At 41.8% G+C, this 24628-nt stretch overlaps 2 protein-coding genes and 1 long non-coding RNA gene across 15 annotated transcripts in view; 2 read left to right on the top strand and 1 right to left on the bottom strand.

The window, feature by feature from the left end:
* The window catches only part of Nktr (natural killer cell triggering receptor), a 46586-nt gene extending 27448 nt beyond the window's left edge, over positions 1-19138 (top strand). For 7 of the 13 annotated variants that reach the window (XM_048794857.1, XM_048794856.1, XM_048794854.1 and 4 more), the window contains 11 exons: positions 254-399; positions 1390-1612; positions 2041-2196; positions 4520-4607; positions 5103-5248; positions 7082-9976; positions 12311-12406; positions 13435-13491; positions 14228-14254; positions 14433-14537; positions 16253-19138. In XM_048794857.1, coding sequence (XP_048650814.1) covers positions 254-399; positions 1390-1612; positions 2041-2196; positions 4520-4607; positions 5103-5248; positions 7082-9976; positions 12311-12406; positions 13435-13491; positions 14228-14254; positions 14433-14537; positions 16253-16340 — 4027 coding nt within the window. In that variant the 3' untranslated portion in view covers positions 16341-19138. Of the gene's footprint in view, positions 1-253; positions 1346-1389; positions 1613-2040; positions 2197-4519; positions 4608-5102; positions 5249-7081; positions 9977-12310; positions 12407-13405; positions 13492-14227; positions 14255-14432; positions 14538-16252 lie in introns of those variants that run through there. The other 6 variants (XM_048794861.1, XM_015489430.2, XM_048794858.1 and 3 more) reach the window with 5 other exon arrangements.
* LOC125613715 lies at positions 16731-24622 on the bottom strand. Its single transcript, XR_007344266.1, has 2 exons — positions 24331-24622; positions 16731-16918 (listed from the first exon to the last, which is right to left on the bottom strand). It is a non-coding gene; the product is annotated as an uncharacterized LOC125613715 (long non-coding RNA).
* The window catches only part of Zbtb47 (zinc finger and BTB domain containing 47), a 13375-nt gene continuing 12784 nt past the window's right edge, over positions 24038-24628 (top strand). The window contains exon 1 of the mRNA XM_015489427.2: positions 24038-24248. The gene's annotated coding sequence lies outside the window, so the exon portion shown is untranslated. The remainder of the gene's footprint in view (positions 24249-24628) is intronic.

Here is a 24628-nt window from a genome sequence, read left to right as displayed (position 1 = left end):
TAAAATGGTTAAGAGCCATTATTAGAAAGGGAGAAAAACCCAGACTCAGTTTAATGGAGGCCAAATTTTTTCGTTGTTTCCTTTTATGAAACAGATTTCAAGTTTTCTTTCCCTTCTGGTGGCTTCATGCATCAAATACATTCATTTTATTTTCAGGTCTTTGGCTGTGTCATTTATTAACAAGTTATCTTGATTACTATTCATAGGTTAGCTGTCACCAAACCAATAATTTCTTGAATTTATATTGTGACAGGGTACATGTTGTCTTTGGACTGGTTATTTCTGGATTTGAAGTCATAGAACAAATTGAAAATCTGAAAACTGATGCTGCAAGCAGACCTTATGCAGATGTGCGAGTTATTGACTGTGGGGTGCTCGCCACAAAATCAACAAAAGATGGTAAGAGCTTTGGGGACTGGAAGAGACTAGGATGCAGTGAAGAACTATAAAGACTAATTTATTTAAAGATACCTCCTTGATTGAAGGAGTGGACAAAACATATTAGTGGCATAACAATAACACTTGAGGCCTCTATATCATACCCTATTCCAGTCCATTAGCAAATCCTATCAAGTCTTACCTCCTCTTATTACTTTCCTTTGTTGCCAGCCGGATCCAAACCACCACTGTCTCATGCCGGATTTATAGCAATGGCTTCCTAATCTTTCACCTTGCCTCTGTCTCCATGTTCTCTTGTAATCTTTTCTCAGCAGCAGTACCCTAACTAGTCTCCTTGATTATATCCTTCTGTGGTTTGTTTGTAACAGCAACTAGAGTGATCTTTTTAACCACATTTCACATCCACGCCACTTCCACTCAGAACCCTCCAAAGGTTGCCTTCTCAGTTAACAAAACTGAAGTCTTTGCAGGGGTCTGTAAGGCTATGGACAATCTGCCTCTGTTGTCTTTTTGACCTCCTCATTCATTGCCTTTTAGCCACATTGACCTTTACTCAGACATGCTAATCACTCAAGGTTTTTGTGCTGGCTGTTCTCTCTGTCTAGAACACTCTTGGTTAAGATATGCACGACCCCCTCCCTTTAGGTCTGTTCAGATGTCATCTTAAATTCCCCCTACTCTCTGTATTCCTTTTATACTGCTTTTTTTTGTTGTTATAATACACAATTATTTATTTTCTTATCTCTCCCATTCTAATGTAGACTTCATGAGAATGAGCAACTTCATTACTTTAGAGTCTTGCAACCAATTGTATTATCAACTTGTTAAAAAGTTTATTTAAATTTCTTTTTTAGTTTACTATACATGAAGCAACTAGAATCGTATGTGATTTATTATAAACTATCATATAATTTTACGTAATCAATTTTTTACTCTTAAAGGTAGACACAGGAATTCATTACTAATATTTTTGTTAATATTTATTAAAAGTTTTTGAGAAAAAAAGGAAGAAACCAACACATTCAGAAGACTCGGATTCCTCTTCCAGTTCCTCTTCATCTTCCGAATCATCTTCAGAAAGTGAAATTGAACATGGGAGAAGCAGAAGAAGGAAACATAAGAGGAGGCCAAAAGTTAAACATTCTAAAAGGAGAAGAAAGGAAGCAAGCAGCTCAGAAGAACCAAGGAGCAAACATATAATGAGCCCAAAAGAGTAAGTATGAAACACCAATTCAGTCTTAACTAAAACATACACTCACCCTGGAATGGGCAAAGTACATGAGACTATGTAAATCCAGTTTATTTCTAATGGATGACAAGCATAGCATTTTTTAAAATTGTAACTAAATTGAAATCTGACATCTTGGAGTAGCATATGCGTTTATATTCAAGATTTGTGTTTTTCCAGGTGAAAATAATTCCTGAAACTTGTAAAAAGAAAAATAAGTTAAGATCATTCAATAATTTTATTGTCAGAATTGTATTTCTCTGGGTTGATGTTTTATATGTTAAATTATACTACCCTTTGAGACTTGTAAGCTGTCAGTAGTTTTGCCATTAATGTCTAGTTTTCTGTGCTTTTATTATTATGAAATTCAAGCATGACTCATCTTATTTGGTGACTTGTTTGATCCTTGACAGTCACTCTGAGAGGAGTGATACAAATGAGAAAAGATCAGTTGATTCAAACGCTAAACGGGAAAAGCCTGTAGTCCGCCCAGAAGAGATTCCTCCAGTGCCTGAGAACAGATTTTTACTGAGAAGAGATATGCCTGTGGTCACTGTGGAGCCTGAACCGTAAGTAGGATGACTAACTTTTGTACTTTTATTTCTCTGATAGACAATTTTTTCTTTCTTTTTTTTTTCCTAGCTTTTAACTTTTTATTCTTTTGAAATTTTTTTTATTTTTAAAATTTTATTTATAGGTGACAGCAGAATGCATTATAATTCTTATTACACATATAGAGCATAGTTTTTCATATCTCTGGTTGTATACAAAGTATATTCACACCAATTCGTGTCTTCATACATGTACTTTGGATAATAATGTTCATCACATTCCACTATCATTTCTAACCCCATGCTCCCTTCCTTCTCTTCCCACGCTGATAGACAAATTTCATAGGCATATTACAGTTTCACACTCATTGACTAAATATAATCCATGTTCAGAACACTTTGGAAGATATTATAGGAGATGCCAGATTAATAAATGACATGTACCTCAACTTTTAGAATTCACATTTGATGGTGCTGGGGTTGTGGCTCAGTGGTAGAGTAGAGAGGTTTTATTGGAGGTCTAGAAAAGATTTTATTACTGATCGTTTACCTTGACCTTTCATTTAAAGGGATGAGGTTTTGGTTATCAGAATAGAGGGTTAGTTGGACTCTGGGTCCAACTGAGGGATGAAATGTATTTTAACTTTAATACTGCAAAAGTAATAACATGGTGATTGGAGATTAATTTAATATCAGGAGCCAGGGTTGTGGCTCAGTGGCAGAGCACTTGCCTAGCATGCGTGAGGCACTGGGTTCGATCCCTGGCACCTCATAAAAATAAAAACAAATAAAAATGAAGGTATTGTGTCCATCTACAACTAAAAACAAACAAAAAATTTAATATCAAATTTGTTACAGTTATTAAATTGGCTCATTGATAACTTCTCTGCATTATAAAAACTAATCTAAAAGCTTTAGATTTGGTCTAAAAATACTAATGTATTTGTATATTAGGCTTGAATTAACAATTATTTAAAGAATTCATTGTATACAGAAATAGATAATAGCTAGTGTAATTGATAAGTTCTATATGAATAGTTATTTTGAAAGCCAAGAATGTATGTAAGTGACCCTATTTGTAGTTAGGTCTTCACATAAGGTTATTGTTCCATTCCTTTAAAAAAATTGCAGCAAGGGCTGAGGCTGAGGCTGTTGGCTCAGTGGTAGCCCACTTGCCTGGTATGTGTGAGGTACTGGGTTCGATACTCAGACCTTTATTTTATTTATTTATATATGGTGCTATCAAAAACTAAAAAAAAAAAAAAAAAATGGGGCAGGAAGGGATGCTGGAGATTGAACTCAGGGGCCTCACACGTTATACAAGTGCTCTACCACTGAGCTATCCCTCCTGCTCACCGCAAATGTTGTATCAACAAAATGCAAAATATAATATAACAAAACTTAACATCTCCCCCACACCGATTACTGGGGATTGAACCAAGGGCCTAGCACATGTTAGGTAAGCATTCTACCACTGAGCTATGTTCCCATCCCTTTTAATTTTATTTTGAGATAGGGTCTCGCTAAATTGCTCAGGCTGCTCTTAAACATGTGATCCTCCTGCCTCAGCCTGCTAAGTACCTGGGATCACAGGAGTGCACCACTATGGCTGGCCTGAGTATCATTTTTTTTTTTTTTTAAGGCAGGTCTTTTTTATGAGAAGAATAGAATTCTTTTGTGGGGGAGTGACTTCACTTAATTAGGGTCCAAAATTTCCTATTAAAGTAGATAATAGCATTCATCTGGTGATGCTGATTTGAAGTGAGATTTTATACATTTCAACTTGGAAAACATTTTTCATACACATGAGTGATAGGCATAGTACTTGAAATCCTATGATATGTGTGTGTGTGTGTATGTGTATGTGTATTTGTGTGTGTTTTGCTGGGGATTGAACCTAAGGCCTGTACATGCTAGACAACCACTCTATCACTGTGATACACCTCAACCCAATTTTTTTTTCTTTTCTTTTTTGAGACAGGGTCTTGTAAGTTGCCCAACCTGGCCTCAAACTTGTTATCTTGTCATGTCAGCCTCCCTAGTAGTTGGGGTTACAGGTGTGCACCACTGCACCTAGCCTGACATACTCCTAGCACTCCTTATAGCAGTGTAAAACAATGAGAGCACCACATTAGAAACAGCCTGAAAAAACAGGTGAAGAGATGGAAGTGGCTGTGTTTCAATAAATTTTTATTTATGGATATTAAAATCAGAATTTCAGGTGATTTTTCATGTCACAAAGTAATAGAAAACTGCACAAAAGCATAAATTTTGCATTGAAACATGGAGAGGGGAATGCCTAACATTTGCTAATTTTTAATTTTCATAACTTCTTTTCTAGGAAGATTCCAGATGTTGCACCCATTATAAGTGATCAAAAACCATCTGTATCAAAGTCTGGACGGAAGATTAAAGGAAGGGGTACAATTGTATGTGTGTTAAGACTTCTTTTTTCAAATTACTTACCTAAACAGTAACTTTTTTTTAACCTATAAGTAAAATCCTAGCTTTGATTTTTGATTATAATACAAAAACTGTTCAAGGACTTAGTTGTAGTTTCCATAGTTATGAGAAAGTACTGCTGTTGGGTCAAATTTTATGGCTGTGTTTGGATGAAACAAGGATGAAATGAACATGTGAAACAATTGTTGAGTATGTTGAGAAATCTTAGTATATTGAGTAATCTCAGGTAATGAATGTAACTGTTAAGACTTTGAAGAGTAAGATTTCATATGGGTTTACAGGTAAACATCTGCCTTTCCCATCTCAAGGACTTATGTCTGAAATAACTTCAGATCATTGTTTTAGTACTTACATGATTGCCTTTGAAGGAATCGGAGATTGGATCTTTTACATGTCTCTGTCCTATAGTAGATTGTAATTGAGAGGCATTTTAAAAATAGTTTCTCTTCTTTTGTTTAAAGCGCTATCACACACCTCCAAGATCAAGATCCTGTTCTGAGTCAGATAATGATGACAGCAGTGAAACTCCTCCTCACTGGAAAGAGGAAATGCAGAGATTAAGAGCCTACAGACCACCTAGTGGAGAAAAATGGAGTAAAGGAGATAAGTAAGAGCTTTGAGAATAAGCACAATCCAGTATCTGCTTTATTTAAATGTTAAGGCAATTATAGGCCTAATCCTGGACTTTTCAGTAAGATTTGTAGTCAGAATTAGACTGTGACCAGAGGGTGAAAGTAGTGCCGTTAACTAGGTGAGATGAATGGCTTTGGGAGCTTTTAAATCAAAATTCTGACTTCTCTCTATTGAATGTTTAAAGAACCCTTACTCAATTTTAGAAGTAATCAGGACTTCAAAATTATATTAGCTGGGTGTGGTGGCACATGCCTATAATTCCAGCTGCTCAGGTGGCTGAGGCAGGAGGATCGCAAGTTCAAAGCTAGCCTCAGCAACTTAAGTGAAGCTCACAGCAAAAAAACAAAAAACAAAAACATGTTCTTTCCTAGCCATGTGTTTTAGAGTCACTGATGAATTAATTGGTTGATGGGAAAACCTATACCCAGTGTGTGCATTTATTTCTGTCCCCAGAGATGGTTGCATCTTTAGGAGTATACTTATCTCTTCATCTCAGAGATAACATCACAGTGGAATATCTGTGTTAGAAATGAGGCTGGTCCTGTAATAGCTAATGAAAAAATATACTGGGCTGGGTTTGTGGCTCAGAGGTGGAGCGCTCACCTAGCATGCGTGAGGCGCTAGGTTTGATCCTCAGCACCACATAAAAATAAAGGCATTGTGTCCACTACAACTAAATAATAAATATTTAGGGGAAAAAAAAATATATATATATATATATATACACACATACATACACACACACACACACCCGGCCTGTGCAGTTCTTTGTGGGAAATTCTCTTTTTCTTTGCAAGCATCTGACAGAGTGGCTTGCATTGGGAGAAGTAGAAAAAGGCAAACACCTGCTATGTTGGAGCAACCCACTGGAGCTCAGAGCTCTCAATTTTAAGCCCTGACATTACCACTAAAATCGTAAAGCCTCAATCCGTTTTTTTATAATTTTTTCTTAATTTTTGTCTTGCATAGCTTAATTACAGTCTTAGGGGATAGTCTTGATTACCTTTGTGAGGTAGAGAAAAAGTAAGTCATGCTAGCTGCTTAAGAAAAAGAGTTTTCTCTTAAAAAAAAAACAAACAAAAAAAAACTATAAGGGCTGGGTGTGTGACTCACTGAGTGGTAGAGCTCTTGCTGAACTGTGAGGTCCAGGGATCCATCCCCAGTACCACACCAAAAAAATTAGATATCTTTCTGGTATCTGCAGAGACTCAATAAAATTGTTGGGGAACGTAGTTTGACTCTCCCTCAAAAATTGCTCCTGGTGCCCATGTTGGTGGTGCATCCCTATTATCCCGGTGATTCGGGAGACAGAGACAGAAAGATTGCAAGTTCAAGGTCAGCCGTAGCAATTAGCAAGACCCTGTCTCAAAAAAGGCCAAGGATATAGCTTAGTAGTAAAGTATCCCTGGGTTCATTCCTTAGTGCCCCCCCCCCCCAAAAAAAAATTTTACTCCTAGTGGAAGAGTAGTGTTGAGTAGATTGCAGCCAGGAGCTTGGTATGTCACCTCTGCTCCTATGGTTGGTTGATGGTTTGATTTTCATAGACATTTTCTATCAAATAGGAAATTCCTTACTTAGCTTAAAAAAAAAAAAAAAAAAAAACTTTTGTAAGTGAATCTGTTAGTAGTTGTCATTATTTTTCTCTGAAAGTATAAGGTCAAGACAAGGCCTGTAATTCTGATTCATGCTTTTACATGTGTTTAAAGAGTTGATGGAGTCAAGTACTTTGATGTCAACAGGAAATGTGTTTTAAAGCATAGAAATATGCTTATAAATAACTACATGCGTATTATGGCCTTGTCTCTAGGTTGAGTGACCCCTGTTCAAGTCGATGGGATGAAAGAAGCTTGTCCCAGAGATCTAGATCATGGTCTTATAATGGATATTATTCAGATGTTAGTACAGCAAGACACTCTGATGGTCACCATAAAAAACGTAGAAAGGAAAAAAAGGTTAAGCATAAAAAGAAAGCAAAAAAGCAAAAACATTGCAGAAGACACAAACAGACTAAGAAGAGAAGAGTTGTTGTACCTTCTGATATTGAATCTTCAAAATCTTCCACTCGACAAATGAAGTCCTCTTGTGATAGAGAAAGGAGATCTCGATCTTCCTCCTTTTCATCTCATCACTCATGTAAGAGGGACTGGTCTAAATCTGACAAGGATGACCAGAGCACTTCAACCCATTCCAGTAGAGATTCCTACAGATCCAAGTCTCATTCACGGTCTTATTCTAGAGGAAGCTCAAGATCAAGGACTGCATCAAAATCTTCATCACATTCTCAAAGTAGATCAAAGTCCAGGTCAAGTTCCAAGTCAGGGCGCCAAAGGACAGCATCAAAATCACCAAGAAGAACAGCTTCTCAGTTAAGTGAAAATAAACCAGTTAAAACAGAACCTTTAAGGGCAACAGTACCACAAAGTGAAAATGTAGTAGTACAGACAGTGGTAGCAGAAAATATTCCTGTAATACCATTGAGTGACAGTCCCCCCCCTTCAAGGTGGAAACCTGGACAGAAACCCTGGAAGCCCTCTTATGAGCGAATTCAGGAAATGAAAGCAAAAGCAACCCATTTGTTGCCCATTCAAAGCACTTATAGTTCAGCAAACATTAAAGAGACTGGTAGTTCATCATCCTACCGTAAAAGAGAAAAAAATTCAGAAAGTGATCGGAGTGCTTATTCAAAATATAGTGATAGAAGTTCTGAAAGTTCACCAAGGTCAGGTAGCAGATCTTCTAGGAGTAGATCTTATTCTAGATCATATACAAGGTCTCGTAGTCTAGCTAGTTCACATTCAAGGTCTAGGTCTCCATCTTCTAGATCTCATTCACGAAGTAAGTACAGTGATCGTTCACCATTTAGTAGATCATCTTCATACACTTCTGTTAGCAGTAATGATGAAAGACGAGCCAAGAGGAAATTCAGATCCAATGGGAAAAAAAATAATACTTCAAATAAAAGGCACAGCAGCAGCTCTGAAAAGACACTTCGCAGTAAATATGTCAAAGGTAGAGAGAAGTCTTCATGTCAGAGAAAGTATAGTGAAAGCAGGTCATCTTTAGATTATTCTTCAGACAGTGAACAGTCAAGTGTTCAGGTTACACAGTCAGTCCAAGAAAGAGAGAAGCAGGGCAAAATGGAAATAATGAACGACAAGCAGGAAAAAAGCAGAGATGAAGAGAAACCCAAGCCTGAACGGGAATGCCCTCGTACCAAAAAAAGAACTTTGAAAGAGAACCTTTCTGATCACTTTAGAAATGGCAGTAAGTCCAAAAGGAAGAATTATGCTGGGAGTAAATGGGACTCTGAGTCAAATTCAGAGCGAGAGAGAACTAAAAACAGTAAAAACGATTCCCGACGATCGTCTGATAAGGAGGAAGGTGAGGCCACATCAGATTCTGAATCAGAGGTTAGTGAAAGTCACATCAGAGCAAAACCCAAGACAAAATCTTCAGCAAATACTTCACTGCCTGATGATACCAGTGCTTGGAAATCGAGTAAACGGCGGCCATCAACTTCTGATTCTGAGGGGTCCTGTTCCAACTCAGAAAACAATAAAGGAAAGCCACAGAAGCACAAACATGGGTCAAAGGAAAATCTTAGAAAGGAACACACTAAAAAAGCAAAAGAAAAACAGAAAGGGAAAAAGGAAAAAAAACACAAGGCTCCAAAACGAAAACAGGCATTTCACTGGCAGCCTCCACTAGAATTTGGTGAAGAGGAGGAGGAGGAGATTAATGAAAAGCAAGTTACTCAGGAATCAAAAGAAAAAACCCAAATTTCTGAAAACTGTGAAACCATAAAAGATCATATTCCAAAAACTGATAAATCCTGTGACGAGGGCAGCCTTTCAGGTAAACATAATACAATGACTACGTCATCAGGTCTTGACCAGCTTACTAAAGGTGATAGTAAGCCCAGCACTTGTCCCACTGCTTTAAATGCTGAGGAAAATGCTGCCAGTTCACCCCCAAACACCCAGCAGATTGAAGAAAGTGTTCCAAGTGGAACAGAGGATGTGCTTCAAACAGATGATAACATGGAGATTTGCACTCCTGATAGGAATTCCCCAGCGAAGGTAGAGGGGTCTTCCCCTCTAGCAAATTCAAGGCTTGACACCCCAGAGATAAGTGTGGTTCTAAAGCAAGACATACATATAGAACATCCTGAAACAGAGGAGACAAAACAAGAAGGCAGTGTGTCTGAAAACAAAACCTTAGGTGAAGTGGGGAAACAGGACGGCAACTCTGTCAGCTTGCCCAGTGCTGTAGAAAGTACTGGGAAGAAGGAGGTAGCTGAGAAGAGCCAGATCCACCTCACAGATAATAAATGGAAGCCCCTGCAAGGTGTGGGGAACCTGGCAGCACCTACAGCCACCACATCTAGTGCCATAGAAGTAAAGGCGTTGACTGCTGTACCTGAATTGAAACCTCAGGGCTTGAGAATAGAAATTAAAAGCAAAAATAAAGTTCGGCCTGGGTCTCTGTTTGATGAAGTAAGGAAGACAGCTCGCCTAAACCGGAGGCCAAGAAATCAGGAGAGTTCAAGTGATGAACAGACGCCTAGTCGGGATGGTGATAGTCAGTCCAGGAGTCCAAGTAGATCTCGAAGTAAATCTGAAACCAAATCACGACACAGAACAAGGTCTGTCTCCTATAGTCACTCTAGAAGTCGATCAAGAAGTTCTACATCATCTTATCGGTAAGCAGTATTCTCTTTCCTTTTTTTTTTTTTTTTTCCCTTTCAAGGAGAGTTTGTTATTGTTTAGCTGGGAAAAACATAAGAGTTAGGGAAGAGATTACTATTTCCAAATATCTGAAAAGGAATAAGAAGTCTTATTTTGCAAGATCCATAGAATATGGGACTTAGGGCATTTCAGAAGAAATTTGGTCTCAGTTTAAAACACTATTGTTATAGAAAACTATCAAAAGTGGAAATGAGTTGCCTAACTTCCACTTTACTGGCAAGGTGAGTGGGAAGGTGAGTGCCAGAGAGTCAAAAGTTATCTTACCAAGACATGCATCTATAAATAATTATTTGTGGCAATAGGGAAGAAGATGTCAAAATCATCTTTAGATTTTTTTCATCTTCTAGGTTGCTTCTTACTTTTTGTCATTAGTGTAGACAGGAGAGAGCAGAGAAAGAGTTAAAAACAAAACAAAACAAAAAAAGAAAATTGGTGGTGGTAAGAGGTAATAAGTGGTTACATTGCCTTTTCTTTTCCATAGAAATATTTAATTGATTTACCTGTTTTATTCATATCCCCTATTATATTGTGATTGCTTTGTATCATTTGTACTGATTTAATTTATTTTTTTTTTTGTAGTTGTAGATGGACAGAATACCTTTATTTTATTTTTATGTGGTGCTCAGGATCGAACCCAGTGGGTCACGCATGCTAGGCAACCGCTGTGCTGCTCAGCCCCAGCCTTAGCCCTGTACTGGTTTTTTGATCATTTTTTTTTTTTCCGTATTCATCAGCATTTCTTTTTCCTTTACTCACCCAGACTTCTTATAAAAGGAGCCACTACTTGCCATCTACAGTGACTTTCTCTACTTCACTCCTCCGTTGCTTGCTTGCTGTCTTCTGTGCCTTCTCTCCACACTGTTCCCTGAACTCACTATTTCCCCACCTACTGGAAGCCCTGGGCCAGTTCTCCTCATTCTTCTCAGACTATTTCATCCTGTGTCACAGGCTCTCCCTCCTCCTGTCCCGACTCCTTCTAGGCCCAGAGAGCTGGTGAATCCTGGCTTTTTCTCTCTGTGTTCTTATCACTGGATGGTGGCTGCCTGTTCAGCTACTCGAGCTTCCTGTTTGCTCATGATCAGCTTTGCCATTTTTACTTAGACAGCTATGATCTATTGGTGATGCAAGCCATTCTTCTTCATTTGCCTTTCTACCCTTGACTTTGGAGTAGGTGGTATCTCATTTAATAAATGGAAACAATAGGCATAAAAATGCTAAGGAATTTGCTCAGTGGGTAGTAGACTGAGATGGTTAAGCCTGGGCACTGCCCTCCCTTCCTTTCTGGTTACCCACCTGGGCCTGGCCCCCCAACTATGCTGTAAACTGCTTGAATTTGAAGACTATGTCTTAATTCTTTTTCAGTCACCTCATAGGATTTATCTGTAATTTTTGTTTGCATAAATTGACTAGAATCTCATTAGAACATACTATATTCATTCTCTTGCAGATAAACTGGAAGCAGGTCGTATATTCCAAAACATAAGTACATCATGAATAAAATCTATGGAGATATTGCATAAGTAGCTATACACACTATTCCTGAATGTCAGGTTTAAAGTAGAGGGAGGAAGGTAGGGAGCCAAGTGAATTCAGAGGAAAAGAACTGGGGGTTCTTAAATATTTTATTAAATATTTAATATTAAAAATAAGACATAATTAAAGTATAAAAGTAATAAAATGTATAACTTTGTACCTGTCATCTTGAAAAATAGAGCTCTGGGGTGCCAGTGCTGTACCATCCTCTGGTTGTTGCTGAGTTACAACCCCAGCCCCTCTTTTTTATTTATTTTGAGATAGGGTCTTGCTGAGGCTGGGCATTTTTCCTCTCTCCTAGAGTTAACCATTATTCTAAAATATGTGTTATTGTTTTATTTTTTCTCTTTACAGTTTTATTACAGATGTTTCTATTCTCACACAGTGTTATTTTTATGTGTTCTAGAATTTTTTATAAATAAAAGTCTTTTACACATGTGTATGTTCTATACTTGCCCTTTTCACTCGGTGTTGTAGTCCTGACCTGTATCTCTGTTGATACACATAACTGTAATGGAGATTTGGACCATCTCCTCTTTTGGTATTACAACTGGGGCTCCTATGAACACATCCATACCACCCTTTTATGGTTCATTTCCAGATTGCCCCATTAGCAATGTCACTGTCATGTCCACTATGCAGAGTTTGTGAGAGACCTTTCTTCTTGTTTGTATTCCTGTCCTTCTCCACCTGTAATTAATTTTAACATTACGAGTTAATATAATCGTGTGTTTTCTCACTTGTTTTAATTGTAGATCAAGAAGCTATTCTAGAAGTCGGAGCAGAGGATGGTACAGCAGAGGTCGAACCCGAAGCCGGAGCAGTTCCTATCGGAGTTACAAAAGTCACAGGTGAGTTTGTGGTCTTGCCCCACACTGTGGTCTCTATCAGGACTGCTTTTGAAGGGTTTGCATAGGCAGAGTGGTGTAGCCATTAAGAAGAACCTTATCATTGCTGAACACCAGACTGGCCTATCGTCTCCTCTAGTTTTTTATTTATTTGTTTGTTTATTTATTTATATTGTTTTAGTTGTAGGTGGGCACAGTGCTTTTATTTTATTTATTTATATTATGTGGTGCTAAGGATGAACCCAGTGCCTCACATATGCTAGGCAAGCCCTCTACCACTGAGCCACAACCCCAGCTCTCTTAGCTTTTTATTTCAAAGACTTATGGAATTCTTTTGGATAGTCCTCTGATGGGACCTTATCACAGTAAGGCATGAGAAAAAAAAAAAAAAAAAGAAGCCTGTGACCACTACTTCTGCCTTCTCCAAATGCATCTCCTTAACTGTAGTCTCTAGCTGTAATCACCCCTTGCCTTGGGGTTAGCATTGTGATAGGATTATAGGGAGTAGACCAAGAGGGAGAAGTCTGTGTTAGCCACATTTCTAATTCACCAGCTTCTGTCCCCCTTTGGACTCTGAGGTGTGCTCCACTGCTGTAACTTCATTTATGAGTGACCTATCTATTTGGACCTTTCCCCCTCCCCATCTAGTTCACAGACCCTCTCCAGTGACTTTATGTACATCTCATGGAAGAACTGTATAAAACTTAATCTTTCTTCAGAAACCAATGGCTTTTAAAGATTCTAGTGTACTTGGATATAAAAAGAAAATATAGTTGGGGCTGGGGTGGTGGCTCGGGGGTAGAGTGTTTGCCTAGTATGCATGAGGCACTGGATTTGATCCCTGGCACCACATAAAAAAAGTAAAATAAAGGTATCATGTCCATCTACAATTAAAAAAATATTTAAAAATATATAGTTACAAGATGTTGCTCTATTTTCACTTTGATGGACAAAAAAATAGTCTAGACTTTTTATATTGCCTGCCTTACTCTGATCCACAAGGTGATGGTCTTTCCTGTGATTCATACTAGGACATCTAGCAGGAGCAGATCCAGGAGCAGCTCGTATGATCCCCACAGTCGCTCCAGGTAAGGACAGGAATTGGGTACCCACCCACAGGGGAAAATTGGAGAGGCTTCATTTTATAAACTCTCAGTTCAAAGTGTGGTGGACATTTTGTTTTGTTGTGATTTTGGTGTCAGGGATTGAACCCAAGACTTCACACATGCTAGTAAGCATATGCTCTACCACCGAACTATACCCACCACCTAGCATGTTGTTGGTTTTTTTGTTCTTTTGTTTTTTATACTAGGGATTAAACCCAGGCACTTAACCACTGAGTTAAGTCCCCCAACTCTTATTTATTTATTTATTTATTTATTTTTAAAATATTTTTTTAGTTGTTGATGGACCTTTATTTTATTCACTTATTTATACATGGTGCTGAGCTACAACCCCAGCCCCTCTTTTTTATTTATTTTGAGATAGGGTCTTGCTAAGTTGCTGAGGCTGGGCTTGAAATTAGTGATCTTCTCACCTCAGCCTGCCAAGTCATTGGGATTACAGAGACATATCACCATGCCCAGGTCACATTGTATTTTTTATTGAAGAAGTTAAATGTATATGTGTCTTCTGTAATCATACCATTTGTAAATGAGATCTTTTTGACAGTTTTTATCTGTCAGCCCATTATACTTCAGTGTCAGAATTATAACTAATATAAAATGGTAATACCAGGTGTTTGTTGAATATAATTGCCTAATAAGATCTATGAGATTCAGTCAAACTAACTCAGTGTTAATTTTGTGATATTTTTCAATGCAGAAAAGAAACATTTTTCTCTTTAACATGGTAAGTCTGATTTAGGGCAATTACTAAATGTTTCTAGTACTTGTTATACAACTGTGTCCTCACACTGTCATTGAGTGCCTGTGTTCTAAGTTAAAACACTCTTAGAGACTTACAAAGAAATGGAAATCTCTGTGAATATTTGAATGGGAAAATTTAGTGTGTGTTGTTGCTGTTGAAGCAGGTCCTACACTTATGATAGCTACTACAGCAGGAGTCGGAGCCGAAGCCGGAGCCAGAGGAGTGACAGTTACCACCGAGGCAGAAGTTACAACAGGCGGTCCAGGTGGGTCCTTTAGAGCACATCTAGTTCTTAATCTAAACTGGGTTCTTTTAAGTATTCACATATCATTGAACAAATACTTCTTTTAGAAGGAGTAAAGGGAAAAAACAACAAACCATGTCCTACTTTCTTAAGTTGGGTTACTTGCTAGAAATAGCCAATTTGTCATTTTTTAAAACAAAGAAATAAAATAAATGTTAATATCAAGCCAAGCATGGTGGCACATGCCTGTAATCCCAATGACTCTGGAGGCTGACACAGGAGGATTGCAAGTTCGTGGCTAGCCCCAGAAATTTAGCAAGGCCCTAGTAACCTAGTGAGACCCTGTCTCAGTCAATCAGTCATTCAATCAACAGTCAGCAAAAAAGGGCTGGGGATGTAGCCCAGTGGTAAAGCACCTCTAGGTTCAATCTACTGGACACAAGGGAAAAAAAAGAAAGAAATGTTAATCATCATTTGTTCCAGTGGCAGAATGGAGGTTTAGAGTCAATTATTTAGTAAAATATATTTTTCATGCAAATACACACACACACACACACATATATGTATTATGTTGTATGTAATGTATTTTGGCTACTGCAAAAGTCTTTATGGTGACTTTTGTAATGTTTCCTTACAATGATCTGGACATTCTATTGCTAAGATGGTTCAGGGACTCACTGCTGTCTTCAGTTAGGCTCAGGCTCCTTGTCATTGCATGCAAGGTTCCACCACTTATGAACACCATCTCTGACTCTTGATCCCGGTGTCTCTCCTTTGATGTGCTGAAACCTTTCTTTCTGCCTAGAGACATAAGTGCCCTCTCCACCATCCCCCATTTTGCCTCTTAAAATAACTAATCCCACCTACCCTGCAGGTCTCTACTGCAACTCCACTGCCCCTGGGAGTCAGGAAATACAGCCCCTCCAATGTGCCTCTGAAGCAGACTTTGCTCCCCTGGGGTTCTCATTGCCTCTAATTTAATTGCTTTGCACACTATTCTATATTATCCTTGAGCCCCAGAAACTATATTATAGTCACCTGTCCCACCTCCCCTTTGATGCCTACTGTGACACTCAATATATTTTTTTAACTAACTGAAGGGTGACCTGTGACCAGGTCCTCTTGAGTCAATATCCCAGTGGCCTCGTTCATGTACAGATCCATTTCTACACCTCATTGGGCCCAAATTTTGGTGTCCATTCCTTCAATGAAACTATTTATGCATCTTCCCCCTACTTAACTTCCTTAGACTAGCTAATCAAATATTGATCATTTTGGGTAACAGAAAATTATTTTGCTTCTCCGCATGAATGGATTTCAAGTAAATGTCACAAGTATGAAGTTTTTTGTTTTGATTTTTGGTACTGGGGATTGAACTGAGGTATGCTTTACTACCGAGCCACGTCCCCAGGCCTTTTTAGTTTTTTTTTGTGCTAAACTGTGAGACTTTGAATTTGAAATCCATCTGCCTCAGCTTCCCAAGTGCTGGAATTACAGGCCTGTGCCATTGTGCCTAGTTCTTTATTTTATCTTAATCTTGATATTGCTACCATATATCATTTTAAACATCCTGAAAAGTCCATAGTAAAAGCCATAGTCAGAACTGTACTTGTCTATCCCCTGCGCTTGCTGTAGCAATAGTGTTTTGAAGTCACTTATATCAAAAAGGAAGCTCCAAGAGGAATTGAAAGGGTGGATAGTTAAAAGGTTTTCGTATGTTTTGTTTTGTTATACAGGAGTTGTAGATCTTATGGCTCTGACAGTGAAAGTGACCGAAGTTACTCTCATCACCGCAGCCCCAGTGAAAGCAGCAGATATAGTTGAAAATGTCCTTTTTTGATACAAATTATATCGTATTTGTAAATATCTGATAACTTAAAAAAGTTTAAGAAACTTAATGGCAGTCTGTTGTTCTATTTCAGTATTAGAGATGAATTTCAAAGACAATTGTTATTCATTTACATGTGTAGAATAATTTAAAATACAGATGTCTCCTAGAAATATTTTTATGCCACATTTTACAGTAGCCAACTTTGGAATTTTCATTTTCTTGAATCAAGAAATTGTGAAATCTATGTAAGTATAATTTGCAATATTATTTTAGGTAGACTATTTCTTTCCATCTCATGTATTCCTAAGAATACAGATTCTTTTTGCCCATTTTTCAGGTTTTAGCATACATGCTGCCAAGCATAGAACTGTGAAGAAGAACTGTTAAAGGCGGCCAAATGTTTATATACCAGTTGTACAGTCTTGTAAAAACAAACCACCCGAATCCATACCAATGGTAACCAGGAGCATAAGGCAGTGTGGCTCTGGGGTTCTTAATTCATACATTGCTTCTTTGCTGGCTCAATCAGGAAAGCAGTCATCATACTGCCCACAGTCTGCATTATTTCAGGCTGGTGGACAAGGTTGAGAAGAGAAAATCAGCCTTAACTATAAATACCTGCACTGTCTCTAAGGAATTAGTACTTTGTGTGCTTTTTAATAAAGACTATCAGAAGTTTAGATTATAAAAAACAATTCTATTCCAGTTCATGCTTTGGTGCTTGGTACCTTTTGGTGCCTCTCTAAGCATTATTCTTACATATTCCACATAATAATACTATGAGAATAAGGAATTTCTTTTTAAATCACTGGCACTGAAAATGGTTTCTTCTGAGCTGTCTTCACTTTGAATATTGGGGGGCTTCTCTCAAACATATGTGGGTTGGGGTCCCCTGGAGCAGGCAGGATTGGCAGTGGTGGGGTGGCCACTTAGGTCTACACATGTGTGTGCTTGTGGAAGAGTGGATTAGAAAGGGAACTTCAAGAATAACACTGGAACCTTAGCTGCCACCATCCTGGAGCCATTTTACAGGGTTTTACTTTGAAGTCTTTCAAGTAAAGAATGTACCACAGAGGCAGCAGAACAGTTCCAACAGCATGGTTTTCTCATTTGTGTTGCAACCCACTAGTTCAGTAAAGCCTTGCTTGACCTGAGTGAACCAGAAGAGAGGGCTGTAGAGTACTGTATGTCATATTTCCAAGTCTTTGGGTGTTCCTCCAAAAATAATTGGACCTGTGAAAACTAGTGTTGATTTTTTTTTTTTTTTTTTAATCTTCAATTTGAATTTCCCCCCAAGTGTACTTAATCACCTTAGTGCCAATTTAATCCAGTTATGCAGGACAAATTCATTTTGAATGTTGGTGTAGAAGTCTGTGCCATCCTGCCCCAGACCTTGCCTGGTGTATTTGGGAAGTGGAAAAGAGCCCTCAGATGAGGGATATGACAACCCTGGATGGATGGGAGGGCTCACTCACCACATTGGAGGTACTGTAATTCTTGTCTAAGGGTTGGGGAGTGTAGCTCAGGGGTGGAGCATGTGTTTAGCATGCCTCCTGAGTCCCAGGATTCAGTCCCCAGCACCAAAAAATATATACAGCTGTCAACCATGGGAAGTAGGAAAACCAGATTAGGTGGTCTATTATTTATCAAGTCAGAAGATAGAAGTACATTAGGAAACAGAACTAAATAAAAAATCAGTACTTGATCACACAATACAGAACAATGTTTGATTGATTCATATTAAAGATTTTCAAATATTGCCTTCAAAGGCGGATACTGTTTTAATAACACTAGTCGGTGGGGGAAAAAAAATGCATTCAGAACCCAAAAAGAAACTACTAAATCCAATTAGGTTCAGAAAAGTTACTCTTGGGCAGTATATGAGTTGTTACTGTGTGACAAATTCTTCCAAATTCAGTAGTTTAAAACAACACCCTTTTTTTTTTGGTTCTTAATTCTGCAGCTTGCGGGTCCAACATGGTATAGCTGGATTTTCAAGTCTAACAGACTGAAGTCAGGGGTGGGCAGGGCAACTTTCCTTTATGAAGACTCTGAGGAAGACTCTGCTTCAGGCTTGTTCAGATTGTTAGCAGAATACGTTTCTTGCTCGCCTCAGAAAGGGGACTTTTGACTCCTTTAAGGCTGCCCACATTCCTGCTGGTGTAGGCCCTGCCACTTTCAAACCAACAGTGGCCCTTCCAGTCCTCCTGCTTCTCATGCTACAAATCTACCTTCCTCGTGTTTTAAGTTCCAGGTGATGAGATCAAGCCCCAGATATAATCTCTTTTAAGGTCAATTGTGCCATAGAAATGATGTAATAAAAGGAGTGGTATCATATTCACAGGTTCTGGGGGCTGCTAGTGTATAGACGGCAGAGAGGCAGTGACTTTGCCTACGCCTTAGTTGTGGGTTGGATTTTATCCTAAAAGGGTAGAAGCCTCGTGTGTTTTCTCTGCAGACAAGGATGGCCCTCTGCTCAAGTGTTCAACTTGTGTGTTTACTGAAGTGAGCTACAGAAATAGCTTTTCTTCCTAAAAGGGGATTGTTCTGTATTTTGAAGTTATTTTTTAATAAAACTGAATTATGTCATATAATGTGCTTCTTAATAGAAAATCATTATTGGACTGGTTTTGTAACGCCCTGTTTACTGCAAATGAAATAGCTGGTATTGTTCAAAAAATATAGAAAATACTTTTGTACATACTAGCAATGTCTAATTTGTATACACCTCAATTTCCCTAAAACTTGAAAGGGGGACCTTGTAGAAATTAAAATATATACTTAGTCTAAATCTGTCTGTGAATGTTTCATCTTTAAGTATTAAGTTTTAGGTGGACACAATATATTTTACATTTATGTGGTGCTGAGGATCGAACCCAGTGCCTTGTGCATGCTAGGCGAGCGCCCTACCACTGAGCCACAATCCCAGCCCCGTTTCATCTTTCTTTACTCACCCAGATTTCAACTAGTTTGTCTGAAATGGGAAAAATAAACCACTGAGCATCTTGGCTGACCTAGCCAGTGAAGAGACCTTCTCTCTGTTTGCAGCTTACTGTCTTCTAGCTGCGATTTAGTGGTGGGGTAAGAAATGGAGCCAGGGAGAATGTTAGACAGAGCTGTTACCCTACAGAGATAGGCATCAATGGCGCTTGCTCTCCCTCTGGAAATTCCAGATTTCCTTTAGGCTTTGTCATCCAGCTGAAGTGACCTGCATACAGATGTCTCTGCTGAGGAGGAAAGATGCCCAACCCATCTGTGATTTGCTGCCTAGGGACTGTCTGTGTACTTACGAACTCTCCATCCCCCCCTTCCCCAGTAGCCGTTTACCAGGCAGCACAGCAAGCACCAGGCAGCCAGCAAGCAAGCAAGGGGCAGATTCTCACTCACCTCCAGAGACAGCATTCATGGTGATATTTTTAACACACACATGAGAATTTCCCAGGCAAGTACAATTAACTTTCTCCTCAGAGCTCAAAGGAATGTGTTTTCTTAGTGAATTAGCATAACTTTTCACTTGCAGATATCGAGTTCTAAATTAACACTGGACTCCCAAGTTCGACAACCAAAAATTGTCAAATCTGAATGTTTTGCTTTAAATTTTAAAGAAAACGGTAGAGTGTGTTAACTGTGGGGAAATCCCCTCAGGAAGTTCTTCATGGTCTTATTTTGCAGTGAGTTTTTATATACATTCTGAGATACTGATAAGCTTGATTAGTTGGGCCATATTGGGAAATGTGTCAGGGGCTTTGGTCTTGACTTCTGAATTAGCTAATTCAGAAGGCATTAATTGGACGGAAAGAATTCAAGGAGAGCTGGGGTTGTGGCTCAGTGGCAGAGTGCTTGCCTCTCACATGTGAGGCACTGGGTTCGATTCTTCACACCACATAAAAATAAACAAAATAAAGATATGTGTCCATTTGTAGGAGAGAAAAAAAAAAAGAATTCAAGGAAAATGCCCCTCTTTGCAGTCATAATACTGAAAGAGAAAGGAGGCTCTGCTTGGTGTTAGAAGCCTAGCAGCAAGTGTTCAGCCTTGAAGGACTTTTGCAAACTAGCATGGCCAGGTGGCAGCCTTGGAAGCCATGCCTCACAGGGTGGCAGGGATTGGCTTCAGATTTCCAAAAGACACTGGTTTTAGCAGTTGGAATTGATTGCTGCTACTGCAGACAGAGAGAGGTGAGAGTGCACATTCCCAGGAGGGGCTTAAGAGTGAGCTGGCAAGGGGGGGGGGACCTCAGCTAGGCACTATGAAGGCTGCAGTCTCTTTAGTGTTGGGAGGGAGCTGGATACCCTGAAGACACCTGATCCCTGTAGTGCTGAGAGGCTTCAGTGCCTGAAGGCACAGGCAAGAGCCTTTGTGGCCACACACAGGGACCAGGGCTTTCATGGTCTGTTTTCTTTCAGAGTTCTGACAGCACAGTGCCACCCTGCTGCAGCCTCCCCTCCTTGTGGGTCAGAGGCCCCCTGTGGGTGCTCACCTCTCTATGGGTAGCAGCAATCAACACCAACTAAAAACCAGTGTCGTTTTGGAAACCTGAAGCCAGTCCTGCCACCTTGTGAGGTGTGGCTTCCAAGCTGTGCCTGGCCATGCTAGTTTGTGGCCAAGTTAGGGGCCAGGGACAAGCACTCTGCCTCTTGGAGGCCCAGACCCACTACTCACCATTTGTGGCCCATTGGGCTCCATTTAGCTCAGCTCTACAGCATGCAGGAAAGACCCAGGCCAGTGAGGGGGATCCCTTCAACCAGGCAGAGCCGTGAAAACATGGAAGGAGTGACCTGAGGTCTCAGGGACAAACTCCTGTACTCTGCATCTTGGGCCCTGACCCTGGGCCTCTGATTGCACGTTTGATCTGCGGTCAGTGGCCCCCTTAGCTCATGAGCCCTAAAAGGGTATGTGTGACTGCTGCAACCAGATGTGATAGATAACTAAGGGTGCTCATCTCAGACCTGCCTCCCATTAGGCCAGGCCCAGAGTGTTTCAACAGCCCCAGGTCACCCAGGTCCTCCAGCAACTAAAGTCTACCACCAGGCCAGATTTCTAGGGGAAGCTGAAGAAAAAACCCTACTGACCTCACATTTCATGCCTGAAGGATCTGTGGTGGATAAATGCTTAGAACCAGTCATCTATCAAAGTGGCCCAGGGGTCACCACCTCTAGGAAGCGTGGAGTCCCACCACATTCATGGTGGATGGGCCAGGCTGAATCCCTAGTGAGAGTCTGGGGTCTCCTCTTGAACCAGCAGGGCAGGAGAGGATTCTACAAGCTGCCAGGAAGGCCTGAAATGCCAAGGTCATGATGTTGATGCTAGGAAAGGGGACCAGGCAGGCTGCTGGTTTGCATTAGGCCCCACCCTGGGGCAGCTGTAGCCTATTAGTGCTGGGCCCAGACGATGCAGAACAACACAGGCACAACCCCACACCCAGGAGATCTAAGGCCCTGGGTCAGCTCCCAGTGGGTGGCTTTGAACTTTCCTGCCGCCCCTACCAGCCCCATGCTGTGTTCCTTCCTCCCTCAGCTCAGCTCCAAGTCCTGGAGGGAGGCTGAGCCCTGCACTCCGCCCTCCCTACCGCAAGCAGAACTTGTTCTTTCCAGGTTCTGGGGGGGGGTGATCTGCAGCCTGGGATACTCCAAGCACATCTGAGGCATGGAGCCTCCTTGATCATGACGAGAGAAGCCAAGGGCTAGGTACTTGGGAAGTTTCGGAGANGAGGCTGAGCCCTGCACTCCGCCCTCCCTACCGCAAGCAGAACTTGTTCTTTCCAGGTTCGGGGGGGGGGGGTGAATCTAGCCAAGCCTGGGGATACTCCAAGCACAATCTGAGGCATGGAGCCTCCTTATCATGAGAGAGAAGCCAAGGGCTAGGTACTTGGGAAGTTTCGAGAAATCCCAGGAGCTGTACTTCAGAGGCAGGGGCATGGCTTTACTGACCACCACCATTCAGCTCCAGGTGGCTTACTGAGCTCTGCCCTTGCCAAGTGAGTGTTTCTGCAGACTCCGGACTCCCTGGGGCACACAGTTCTGGTCTAGGATCCTCCTCCCTGCAATTCAGTCCCACCCACCCCTCCAGGAGGTAAAGTTCCCTGTGTGTCCCTCACCAGGCCAAGACAGTGCTGCCTGTCCGCCAGCCACATACTCCCACTCAAAGAGTGTGTTGACCCCACTGCACCCATCTCTCCAGTTCCCTGCAGTGATACCCTGTTTCCTCCCAGGCTCTGCAGTAGTACAGCTGAGGGGAGCAGCCCTTTGGGTCCACCAGACTCCACTCACAAGGCTTCTTGACAGGTCTAGTGTACCCAGGCACCAGTGTCCCACAGAGCTCAGGCTCTGCCTGGGGCTCCCCAGCCGATGACCTGCAGCCCAAAAAGCAAGAGGAGAACAGCTGGAGCCTTTGGGGACACTGAGCACTTCCATCTCCCTTCTCACCAATCTCCAGTCCCTCCTCCAGCCTGGTTGCCATAGCCAAGATTATTCTCAAAAGGACCAGCCTCCCTCCCTTGGTCACACTGGCCACTCTTGGCCAAGCTGTGGCTGGATGTGGGTCTAGGAGTGTCCCACGCAGCCCAGCCAGGCTCCTTCCAGCCCACAGGAGGTGGCACTCAGCCTTTTTGTTTTGTTTTGGTACCAGGGATTGAACCCTGCGGCACTTAACCACTGAGCCACATCTCCAGCCCTTTTTTGTATTTTTTTTTTTCCTTTAGAGACAGGGTCTCCCTGAGTTGAGGCTGCCTTTGAACTTGGAATCCTACCTCTCAGCCTCCCAAGTCTCTGGGATTACAGGTGTGTGCCACGGTGCCCAGCTTCCCAGCCCCACTTTTCTTTAGCTTCTGACCCTGATGTCTGTCTGCTTGACTTAATCTCACTCTGCCTCAGTGTCTACATCTAACCAAACAGTTCGCAGCCTCTTCCTTGCCATCTCACAAGTAATGCAAGGATCCACATTGAATTGGATGAGGAAGCGGGTTGGGAGGGAAGAGACAATGTAGGCCAGGGGCCTCTTGGAGCTGAACCAGCTGCCAGAGGCCTCCTAGATGCCCAAGCTCCAGGGGCATGTCCAGTTTGGGCCCCTTATGTTCTGATCTCATCTCTTTCTACCCAGTGAGTGTGTGCACTCCTCCCCTTATCCTGGGCATTCTGTTGACCCCATCTCTGTCCCTGAGACATTTTCTCCTCCTCCTTCTTGAGGGTCTCCCCATTCTGGCCCTTGCTATCTTACAGGACAGGCCATCAGGCTATTTCACGGTGCCAGCCTAGGACTCTGCCTCTGCTCCATTCCCTCTCCCAACACCCAGAACAAATCATCCCGGAGCAGGCCCTAGATTCCCTGCTCACCCATGAGCAAGGTGGCAATCCCTGGGGATACTGCTGCAGCTGGCACAAGCCTGTCGGTGAACCAAGTGCACTTGTGTGAGAGGGTTGGGGTGACCCAGGGTGGGGCAGCAGTCAGCTTGGGGTCAGGGTGGGGATGCAGACAGGCATCAGAGTGATGACATGGGGCAAAGGAGAAGCCCACAGAGGCCTCCTCTCCACAATGGTAGCCCCAGTCACCACCTGGACTCTGCCAGGCCAGTACCCCATGGTCCCCACCCAGCTGCCTGCTCAGTCTGGCAAGGTTCCTTTGCAGCCTCTGGCAGAACAGCCAGCCCCCTGCCCCCACGGGTGTCCGTGCCAGAGCAGCATTCCGCAAGCCTGGCTGCATCTCCCCAGCAGAGGCTGGGCAGGGAGGCCACTCAGCAGTGATCAGGTCACAAGGCTGGGGGGACCCAGTGGGGCCTGGGCCTCTGGCCCCGACCTCTCTGGTCCCACCATCTCCTCCTGGTTCTGGGCCAGTCACTTTAAAGGATTTAATTACTGCAACTGTGCTTGGGGGTCTTACATCTGCTGCTTCCAGAGTAGGCCACCAGGTAGGTATGGATCAAGGAGAGACAAGTCCTGGAGGCACAGAGTAAAATGAGCCCTGGGCTGCCCTGGGGACCCCAGACTCACCCCCAAGTCAGCAGCCCAGGCCACAGGATGGGGGTGGCAAGCGAGGCTGGGGTGCGGGGCTCGGTCCCTCCGCGTAGGATCGCTCTGGGGGAGCAGGTGGAAGTCTTTTCAGCGGCGAGTTGGGGGCCAGGCGCGCCCAGCTTCCCGATTTCAAGGCAGCCTCCTACCCTGGCCCCGCCTCCGTGGTGCAGCTGGAGGGCATCGAGGTTAGATTCCGGGACGAACTTCCCGGCACAGGGGGTGCTCGGCGCGGGAGGGTGAGCCGGGGTCAAGATGCTCGAATAGGAACAGGGGGGCC

Source organism: Marmota marmota, unplaced genomic scaffold, assembly GCF_001458135.2.
Source record: "Marmota marmota marmota unplaced genomic scaffold, marMar, whole genome shotgun sequence".
NCBI classification, from domain to species: Eukaryota; Metazoa; Chordata; class Mammalia; order Rodentia; family Sciuridae; genus Marmota; species Marmota marmota.
The sequence above is the reverse complement of the archived record's forward strand: the minus strand, read 5'-3'. Positions and strand labels throughout refer to the sequence as shown.